Here is a 9,842-nt window from a genome sequence, read left to right on the forward strand (position 1 = left end):
TGGTCCTTGTTACCTGCTACTTCATCGATAAAGACCACATATGTCTCGTACCTGAATTCTGTACATCTTGATTCCATCATATCAAACATGGGTGTTGAGTAGGAATTAGTATATAGAGGTGAACTCCAGATTCTGAACTATTTGATCTGTACATCTTGATTCCATCATATCACGGGCCTTTGAGTGTAGAGATTCAAGAAGTTCTAAAACTTATAAATGTTCAGAGGCTGGAAAGGCATCTCTATGCATTGTGTGGTCTGCAATATTTATCGTACTCTACATGAGTTCATATATTCTTGACCACTAGCACCCTGTGATTGGCACCAAGGATATAGGATGACAAACATGTGAACAATGAAGCCTAACCAAAATAGAAAAGTCTGGGCCACTCTGTATGTGGTTCATGTCATCATCCAACTAGGTTCAGCGGTGAATCCGAAGGGCTTAATACGAGTACATTATCCTGTGGGTCAATTTGGAGATAAATCTGATACATTATGTAGAGTAGTTGTGATGCATTAAATATTCCAATTGCCATCGGAAGCTCAAACTGTTCATTTTGTGGTAATTTGCGTGTATAGGTCAAACTGTTTTTTCTCTCATAATCAACGTGTTTGAATGAACATTATTACTACTCTTTTTTTAATAGTAACAATTGTGCTTACGAATCACGCTTTTTTGCAAGTCCTTCGTCTGTAATTACAATACGGAAAGACAATCCTGTCTTGTCAAACTTTTATTTCAGTTCTCTATCTGGGCTAGGTATGTTAAATACAATTGGTCTGTCGTACAGTATGGTTAATGGCCGAACCAAAATGTGAAAATTCTATTTTCAGTTAAAATGCAGATGAAACAACAGCATGCTGTTCTCTGGTAGTTCCTTCTTTTTACTACCTAGGCTAGCCACTTTTGAATGCTACAGTAGTACTATGCGAAGAACAGAACACCAAAATTAGATTTGTTTTATAGTAGTTGAAATGCAGTTGAAACATCATAATGACGCATCACAACTAATACAGAGACAACTAGTAGTTTCCTCCGTCCAAAATTAAGTGACTCGGCGTTTCTAAATACATACGAATCTAGATAAATTTAAGTCACTTATTTCTGGATGGCGGGAGTATTAGAGCAGAGTGAAAGTAAGCTAAACTAAATGGCCTTCCATATCTTTACTATTATATTTCAGTTGGTCGTACGTCATACAACACGTTTGGTGAGGAGATTGGGAACATCTGAGCCGTCCAATCGTACTAAACATTCTCCGCTTGATATCTAGCCATCCGTGGCCATAATGTCACGACCGCAATTTACTTCCAAAAAATATGACGATGTGAGCATCAATCACGGGATCGCATCAATCATGAGACTGCCATAGTCAATAATCTTTAATATGAATGGAAGTTGATATATCAGATCACTACTTTCAAATCGCTCACTAATAATTTACTTCCGAAAAATATGACGATGGGAGCATCAATCACGGGATCGCATCAATCATGAGACTGCCATAGTCAATAATCTTAATATTAGGAATGGAAGTTGATGTATCGGCAAAAAACGTTGATAGAAGAATCAACATTTAAGGAAGTTTATTGCGTGATTTAAGGAATCAGCACCATGAGGAGTATGTACAATCAATCAGAAGAATCGCTAGAATCACGCAAATTAAGAAAACATGGAAGACAATCACCTAGAAAATATGGAAAGCAATCACCAATCAGGGAAATTTAGAGACCGCCGTCACCATTCTTCTCTCTAGCCGGGTCAGTGTAAGCTTCGTGGCGTCAGTTGGCAATCGTTCCCGAGCTTGATCTGCTGGCGCGAGATCTTGTTGTGGTCTTGTGGATGCCTCCACCAACTCCACCGCGAGCCCATTGTAGCCAGCCGAGCTCACGAAGAGCGTGTAAAATATCACGACGCCATTCAATCCATGTCCATATACGTGCATGCAAAGTCGCATGCCAAGCTTGTTCTGGAAGTCGGTGATGGCACTAACAGCCTCGTGTTGTACGAAGAGCCGCGCAGTGCTCTCATGGTGCCGCTCACGCCGCGCCTGAACCACCATTAAGCCTGGAGGAGCTCAACCCGTCCGTCAACCTGCTCGTACGTTCTCCTTCGTTTTCTGAATTTTCTTTTTTATTTACCTTTGAATGGGGCACAAAAATAATGAAGTTGCAACCAATCTCAATTTCGATGCACAGGAGGACAACGAAGGCCGTACGAGACTGCAAGAAGTTTCCCATCTACATCGTCGGTAATACTACCCGCCTACCTACTGCTCTGCACCATTCCATCGAATTTTTTTAGGTTGGAACTGACCAACATGTTTATCTGAACCTAGCGACATCTCGGAGGGACAGACTGCTAACGCCAAGTGCAACATCGCCAAGCTCCTCGCAAACTCCATAATCTACCGCTATATCTGCAGCAAGGACCTCCTAGAGGACGTGCTCAGCGGAAGGGACATCCTCACTGCATTCCAAGAATCTGACGAGAAAGGATACAACGAAGTTAAGGTGCCCTCTCTCTTACTCCGAAAGCCTTTCATCCGGCACCATTACGTGTCTGAATATACACCTGAAACTTTTTGTCTACATACGAGGGGCTGAGCAGCTCAGGTCCATGGGCAACCTCGTCCTCTGCCGTGGCAGCTACGACGTCGTCATGTACTGCACAACCTCTATGCCAGTATGTGTGCCCGTGCTTGTTCAGATCTGAGTTATCTGCAGTGTACAAATAGGCAGCATCAAATTTAATTGATTGTTAGATTTCGAATTATCGTGTGTTGTAATCTGGTTTGCTATTTCTTTGGTTTTTAGATTCAGCGATGGTTGTGTAGAGGGTATTTTGAATTCATTATTTGTTGAAGATTTAAATGGAAGAAAGCATACATGAAGAAAGGAATTATTAGGATTCACTTAATCGTATAAGTAAGTATAGTGTGCCATTTTATATTGGGTTTGCTATTTATCTCAAGTCAACCTGCTTGTTCAGACTTCAGACTTACATTACAAGTCATATACTTATGGATACACTTCCTATAACGAGAAGGATAATAAGCTTACTTCTCTGGTATTAGTTAATGTCACTGATTTTTTGCAGGCCAGTTATAACGAGAAGGATAATAAGCTTGTTTCTTTTGCTGGTCATCACTAAGATTACATCGGATGAGTACTGAAGTTCTATTGCTTTTAATTTAGTTATACTGAACACATCAACCGTTTTTCTGGTGAGCCTTGGTATTTTAGGTTCCCTCCAATTAACCTGAATATTTTAGAGGATAAGCACTTGTGAAGAATTCTGAAGTTATATGTTTTGGTCTCCGATACTTCGGCATACTTGTAAATTAAGCTTTTTGGATCTTGAGTTGAATATCCATGAGCAGTTAAACGAGCAACAAAGATGCAGATTTTATTTTTGCATTCAAAGATAAATTTTCAGGTGATAATATTCTAATTATTATTGTCACGTAATATGTTGATTTCTGATCTATAAACACCTTCTTTTGGTTCATCGACATGCGCATCATTTGTTATGCAAATCCTATCCTTTGTTATGCAAATCCTAGGAAGAACAATCTGCAAGAGCAGGGTTGAAAGAACGTGCTATTCGTCAAATTATCAGCAAGTCATTGATTTTGGGACTATGGTATCCAGGCTTTATGAGCAAAACCGGCAAATGACCATTTAGTTAAGATATAAATATAATTTTTCTTTACTAGACCTGTTATACCAGCTATATGAGGCATAAATTTTGGAGTTGTATGTAGCACTTACAATGGTAGTTATAAGACAATCGTGCAAATACCATCCCTTAGTTTATTCGTGGTGCACACTAAGACTTTTCACTTTAAAAGACATTGTTGGATAACATCAACCGTTTTTCTGGTGAGCCTTGGTATTTTAGGTTCCCTCCAATTAACCTGAATATTTTAGAGGATAAGCACTTGTGAAGAATTCTGAAGTTATATGTTTTGGTCTCCGATACTTCGGCATACTTGTAAATTAAGCTTTTTGGATCTTGAGTTGAATATCCATGAGCAGTTAAACGAGCAACAAAGATGCAGATTTTATTTTTGCATTCAAAGATAAATTTTCAGGTGATAATATTCTAATTATTATTGTCACGTAATATGTTGATTTCTGATCTATAAACACCTTCTTTTGGTTCATCGACATGCGCATCATTTGTTATGCAAATCCTATCCTTTGTTATGCAAATCCTAGGAAGAACAATCTGCAAGAGCAGGGTTGAAAGAACGTGCTATTCGTCAAATTATCAGCATGTCATTGATTTTGGGACTATGGTATCCAGGCTTTATGAGCAAAACCGGCAAATGACCATTTAGTTAAGATATAAATATAATTTTTCTTTACTAGACCTGTTATACCAGCTATATGAGGCATAAATTTTGGAGTTGTATGTAGCACTTACAATGGTAGTTATAAGACAATCGTGCAAATACCATCCCTTAGTTTATTCGTGGTGCACACTAAGACTTTTCACTTTAAAAGACATTGTTGGATATGTACCTAAATGACCTGGTCTCATATTTCTGACAAAGTACAATAAGGTACAATAACTAATGCATTCATACTTTGTTTATCGTTCAGTGGCAATGGATTGTAATTCAATTTAGTAATCCAAACTACATGCTCTTTCCTTATCAGTTTGGATGGTATTGCGGTTAAAATATAAAAAATGTTTATTTACATGTCAGTTGAGAAAAAACTCAAAGAGCCGTAGCAACGCACGGGCATTCAACTAGTCCAAGTTAGTGACAAACCTATAGTATGTTTGTGCTGTCCACTTGTCCAGTGTCAGGGTCAAAAAAAAAAAAAAAATTGTCCAGTGTCACATGCTGCCCCCCTGAGCGATCTAATTTTCTACTCCCCCGATCCATAAAAATGTCAGAGTTTTAGTTCAAAATTGTTTAAATTTGAACTAAAGCCCCGACACTTATTGCGGATTGGAGGGAGTATCGTTTTTATTGCAGTCTTTTGAAACAAATCACCTGAGGAAGAAGCAGGATGCTTGCCAATGTCTGAGGTCTTTAGACTTGCAGTGATGAACTTCAATGTCCATGACTGGAACCTTTTCAATGGCAGCGGTTGAAACAGAGAGGGTAACATCTTAGAGCTATAGTGATTCTAGAAGAAGTTATGCAAATAGAGTATCTGGGGAATGCAATTTCCTTGAGCAGAAACTAGTATCTGAATTTTCTTGTAGGAAATTTATATCATTTAGCTTATGCAGTGTCTTCCAAAGAACTTTGGCTGAAGTTCAATATATCTTGTTACCTTCTAAAATTTACTCGATTGGTCCTTGTTACCTGCTACTTAATCGATAAAGACCACAGATGTCTGATGTCTCGTACCTGACTTCTATACATCTCGATTCCATCATATTAAACATGGGGCGCTGTGTGAGAACTATATAGAATCTCAACTCTGCATTCTGAATTTCTTGATTCTGTTGTGTTAAACACAGGCTTTTGGTTATAGAGACTGACGTTGTTCTAAAATATATTGAGTGGTTAGAGAGTGGAAAGACACCCTTAGAGAGTGGAAAGGCACCCTCCTCTATGCATTGTATGGTCTGCAATATTTATCCTAGTACATGAGTTCATATATTGTTGACCACTAGCACCCTGTGATTGGCACCAAAGATATAGGATGACAAACATGTGAACAATGAAGCCCAACCAAACTACAAAAGCTGGGGCCACTCTGCAGTTCATGTCATCATCCAACTAGGTTCAGTGGTGAATCAGAAGGGCTTATCCTGTGGGTCAATTTGGAGGATAAATCTGATACATTATATCGAGTAGTTGTGGTGCATTAAATTTTCTAATTGCCGTCAGAAGCTCAAACTGCTCATTATGTGGCAATTTGTCTGTATAGTTCTAACTGTTCTTCCTAAATTGATCGTGCTTAGAAGATTACATGATCGCAATAATAAGTCAATAAAGGTAAATATGATAAATTGGTGTTGTAAACAAGGAGTTGAATTCTACATCAGAACTTGGCAAACGATGGTATATATTACAGATGCACAGCGTTAAGACTTCCTTTGCCGGGAAGTCTATTATAATCCGTGTCTGGGCAGTGAAAAATCAGAGAAAGAAAGAAGAAAAAGAAGAAAATCTGTTGGGGAGTTCGATACTTGGAATTATTATCATTACAAAGAATCGATCATCCGTGGAGAAGGCTGGGGAAAATCTCGAGAGGAGTTTTACAGGGCAATGCCGCTGTTGAGCGTTCACTTCCATTGGTTGGCGACGATGTCGGCGAGGTCGACGACCCTCTGCGAGTAACCCCACTCGTTGTCGTACCACGCGATGACCTTGACCATGTCGTCTCCCATGACCATGCTGAGCGAGGCGTCGATGGTGGAGGACACGTCGGAGCACCTGAAGTCGACGGACACGAGGGGCTCGTCGCAGACGTCGAGGATGCCCTTGAGCTCGTTGGCGGCGGCGTCGCGGAACGCCTGGTTCACCTCCTCGGCGAGGGTCTTCTTGGAGACCTGCACCACGAGGTCGACGACGGATACGTTGGGGGTTGGCACCCGGAGCGCGATCCCGTTGAGCTTGCCCTTGAGGTTGGGCAGCACCAGCGCCACGGCCTTGGCCGCGCCGGTGGAGGTCGGCACGATGTTGAGCGCGGCGGCACGGGCACGGCGCAGGTCACGGTGGCTCGCGTCGAGCAGCCTCTGGTCGCCGGTGTACGAGTGGGTGGTGGTCATGGTTCCCTTGATGATGCCTGCGCATTCAAATTAAGGGATCGTGTATGAATGTCACTCCAGGCACATCCTACCTAGCTACGTACACATGCAGAGGAAGTATATACAGTACGTACCGAACTTTTGGTCGAGGACCTTGACGAATGGTGCGAGGCAGTTGGTGGTGCATGAGGCGTTGCTGATGATGGTGTCGGCGTGGGTGTAGAGGTCGGCATTGACACCGCAGACGTAGGTGGGGATGTCTCCCTTCCCGGGCGCGGTGATGAGCACCTTCTTGGCGCCGGCCTCGAGATGCTTGCCCGCGCCGGCGCGGTCGACGAAGACACCGGTGCCCTCGATGACGAGGTCGATGCCCATCTCGCCCCACGGCAGGTTGGAGGGGTTGCGGTCGGAGACGACCTTGATCACCTTGCCGTCGACGGAGATGGCGTTGTCCCCCACGGGCTTGACGTCGGCGTCGAAGATGCCGAGCGTGGAGTCGTACTTGAGGAGGTGGGACGCCTGCTTCACGCCGCCGGTGTCGTTGATGGCGATGACCTCGAGCGGCGAGCTGTCGCCGCGCCCGTGCCAGCACCGCAGGAAGTTGCGCCCGATGCGGCCGAACCCGTTGATCGCCACCTTCAGCTTCGCCTCCGTCGGCGCCTTGTAGCCACCGCTGGTGCTAACCTGCACAGACAGAGCACCGCCGCGTCAGTCACACAGATATTGTACTCACGTCACATGCAACCAAGATACTAGGTGAAAATCACACGATTCACATTCCACCGCGCGCACGGACATACGTACCGCGTAAGTCCTGAAGGAGACCGCGGACATGAAGTCGTCGGAGGTGGCATTCCGCCGCAGCGGCAGCGACGACGAGCTCCTCAGCCCGGAGAACTCCACCAAGCCACCCTGGAGTTGAACCCAACAGATGATGACAATCTAGCTACAAACTCCGCTTGGATAGCACAAGCACGTAAACCAGGCAAAGTGTGGCACACAGATAAACTTACCTGGAGCGGCGCCATTGCCGTGGAGAGCATGGGCGACGCCATGTCCAAGGATCCGATCAGATAGGGGAAGATCAAGGACGGTGAGGTGGGCGAGGTGTATATATGACTTTGGAGATTGGGGGCGGGCAAGCCTGTGGTGCACGAGGGTGAGAATTGTGATCGTGAGGCCGGGATTGGGCGAGAGATGAGATTTTGGATAGCACATTGTATGGCTGCCAGTGCCCGCCATCGCGGCTCCCACACTTCGCTATTCCGCCCGATATGTGCCTTTTCTCTTCATGAAGCCAGCCCGGCATTCGTCATGTGCCTGATCGTACTATCTGTTTTTTTTCTTTTTCATTTCTTCGATGATTATATTTCGTGCAACGTGGATCGTGTATGTATAGTTGCTGTATTACCCTGGAGGATTAATGTAAAACTTTTACCCTCCATTTAGGCCTTTTCCCTTCTCTCTGTTTTGCGGTGGAGGCACGACCGCTGGTGTTGCCGTCGTTCTCTCTAGCTATGCTTACTTAGCGAGATGTAGACAAAGTCAGTTTCTTTTAAAAAGTTCAGTAAAAAATGCATCTACTAAATTCAAATGTAAAGTCATTTCATCGGGGAGGCTTCGGCGGTGTGTACGGGGCGCCACCATCGGGGAACTTTGGCTACAACAACAATTTCATCCCCGGCGCGCCTGGTATGTACAATCAAAACCAGAATCAGTGGAGAGGTCAGTTCGCTGGTCCAAACAATCCCAGTTTCCATCAGATGCGTCCTCAAGACAATACACAAGCCGGACAAGGTTTTGGTCAGTCATCAAGCTTTGTTACTGAATCAAACAAAGGTCAATCTACTCGGACAGTGCAGACGAATAGCTCGGGTTCAACTGATACTGTTCAGGGCTCTAAATTAGATGTGGACGGTAAAGGAATTGCTAAGTAGAGCATATGGATTCCGCAGTGTCTAAACCCTGTCATGCTTAAGATGTAATGGTCCTGGTCACATTGTTAAGGAATATACTGCTATTCTGTATTGCATAAACCGTGGGAAGCACAACGCTCACATTTCCGAGAAGTACACGATGAATAACAAGCCGTTCCCTGACCTGAAGCTGGCAGGATATTTGGTGAATGGGCTGCAGTTGCTGGTGGCTCAGTCAGGGAAGAAGATGGAGCAAGACAACAAGGGGATTGCTATAGAACGTGGGATCTTCTTGAGGTGGTTTGGACGTCATCAAGAATGCATGTGTTATATCCTGCCTCTGGTGTTTTTCGTACGATGTGCCCCCTCGTGTCTATTGACATGAAGGACATGTCGAGGTTTTGAATCAAGTTCTCCCTTTCTTGTTCGGGTATACCTGTCAACCTAGATCTTGCTATTGCGCGGGTTTCCCTGTGGCTATCTCCTGAGGTTCTCGATTGTCGACTCAGGTTGGCCCTGCGCTCGCTTGACGCATCAGCTGCAGCTCTTCTTTCGTCGAGTGTTTTCCGTAATTTCTCTAACTCTCGTCTGGAACGAGCGAAGCATCATTATCGACAGGCACCTCGGCAGGATGCTCGGATGCTCAGTCGCATTTGCATCAAAGTTCTCTCATTGATTCACCAATCCATGATCAGGACTATCGTCACGCAGCTCGATAGGATATTCAGTACTTTCCATATCAAATTTCAGTGCATGATTTACACTTCCATCACCAGGCACCACGGAATGTTCTATAACCCCTGCATCGAAGTCCTCTAAATGATTCACCTCTTCATGATTTTCAGGCAACTCGTTACCATGTACAATAACAACTGCATCAGAAGGTTCTCCGTGATGTACTCACTTCTGGTAAGTAGGATCCATGCCCTTTACGAACAAGTGACACTGCACAGGAATATGAGTACTATACTTGAGATTCAAACACTCCGTACATGGGCATAGTATTTTGTCATTCTCACGGAATCTATCTCGAACAAAGTTCATAAATCCAATCAGACCTTCCACGTATTCTTTCGAAAAACACGAATCATGCCTCACCCATGTTCTATCCATCAAGTGACACTGATCTGCACAATATTCGGAGGCTTCAAACTTCGGAAAATTGCCCAAAAAATACTTCCAGAGCATTCTAAAATTGCA

At 43.8% G+C, this 9,842-nt stretch overlaps 1 protein-coding gene across 1 annotated transcript; it reads right to left on the bottom strand.

Annotated features, from left to right (window-relative positions):
• Window positions 1-6,138: 6,138 nt before the first annotated feature.
• On the bottom strand, window positions 6,139-7,874 carry LOC124673959 (glyceraldehyde-3-phosphate dehydrogenase A, chloroplastic). The gene is made up of 4 exons (XM_047210001.1): window positions 7,740-7,874; window positions 7,531-7,638; window positions 6,861-7,410; window positions 6,139-6,764 (listed from the first exon to the last, which is right to left on the bottom strand). The coding sequence occupies exons 1-4, from the start codon at window positions 7,779-7,781 to the stop codon at window positions 6,262-6,264; spliced, it is 1,203 nt and encodes a 400-aa protein (XP_047065957.1). The 5' UTR covers window positions 7,782-7,874; the 3' UTR covers window positions 6,139-6,261.
• Between the last annotated feature and the right edge of the window lie 1,968 nt (window positions 7,875-9,842).

The sequence above is a fragment of the Lolium rigidum genome, chromosome 7 (assembly GCF_022539505.1).
Source record: "Lolium rigidum isolate FL_2022 chromosome 7, APGP_CSIRO_Lrig_0.1, whole genome shotgun sequence".
NCBI lineage: Eukaryota > Viridiplantae > Streptophyta > Magnoliopsida > Poales > Poaceae > Lolium > Lolium rigidum.

Coding starts and splice junctions, on each gene's coding strand:
- LOC124673959 (XM_047210001.1), bottom strand. CDS start 7,781: ATGGCGTCGCCCATGCTCTCCACGGCAATGGCGCCGCTCCAG. Junction 7,411..7,530: donor TCTCCTTCAGGACTTACGCG/GTACGTATGTCC, acceptor CTGTCTGTGCAG/GTTAGCACCAGCGGTGGCTA. Junction 6,765..6,860: donor GGTCCTCGACCAAAAGTTCG/GTACGTACTGTA, acceptor TTGAATGCGCAG/GCATCATCAAGGGAACCATG.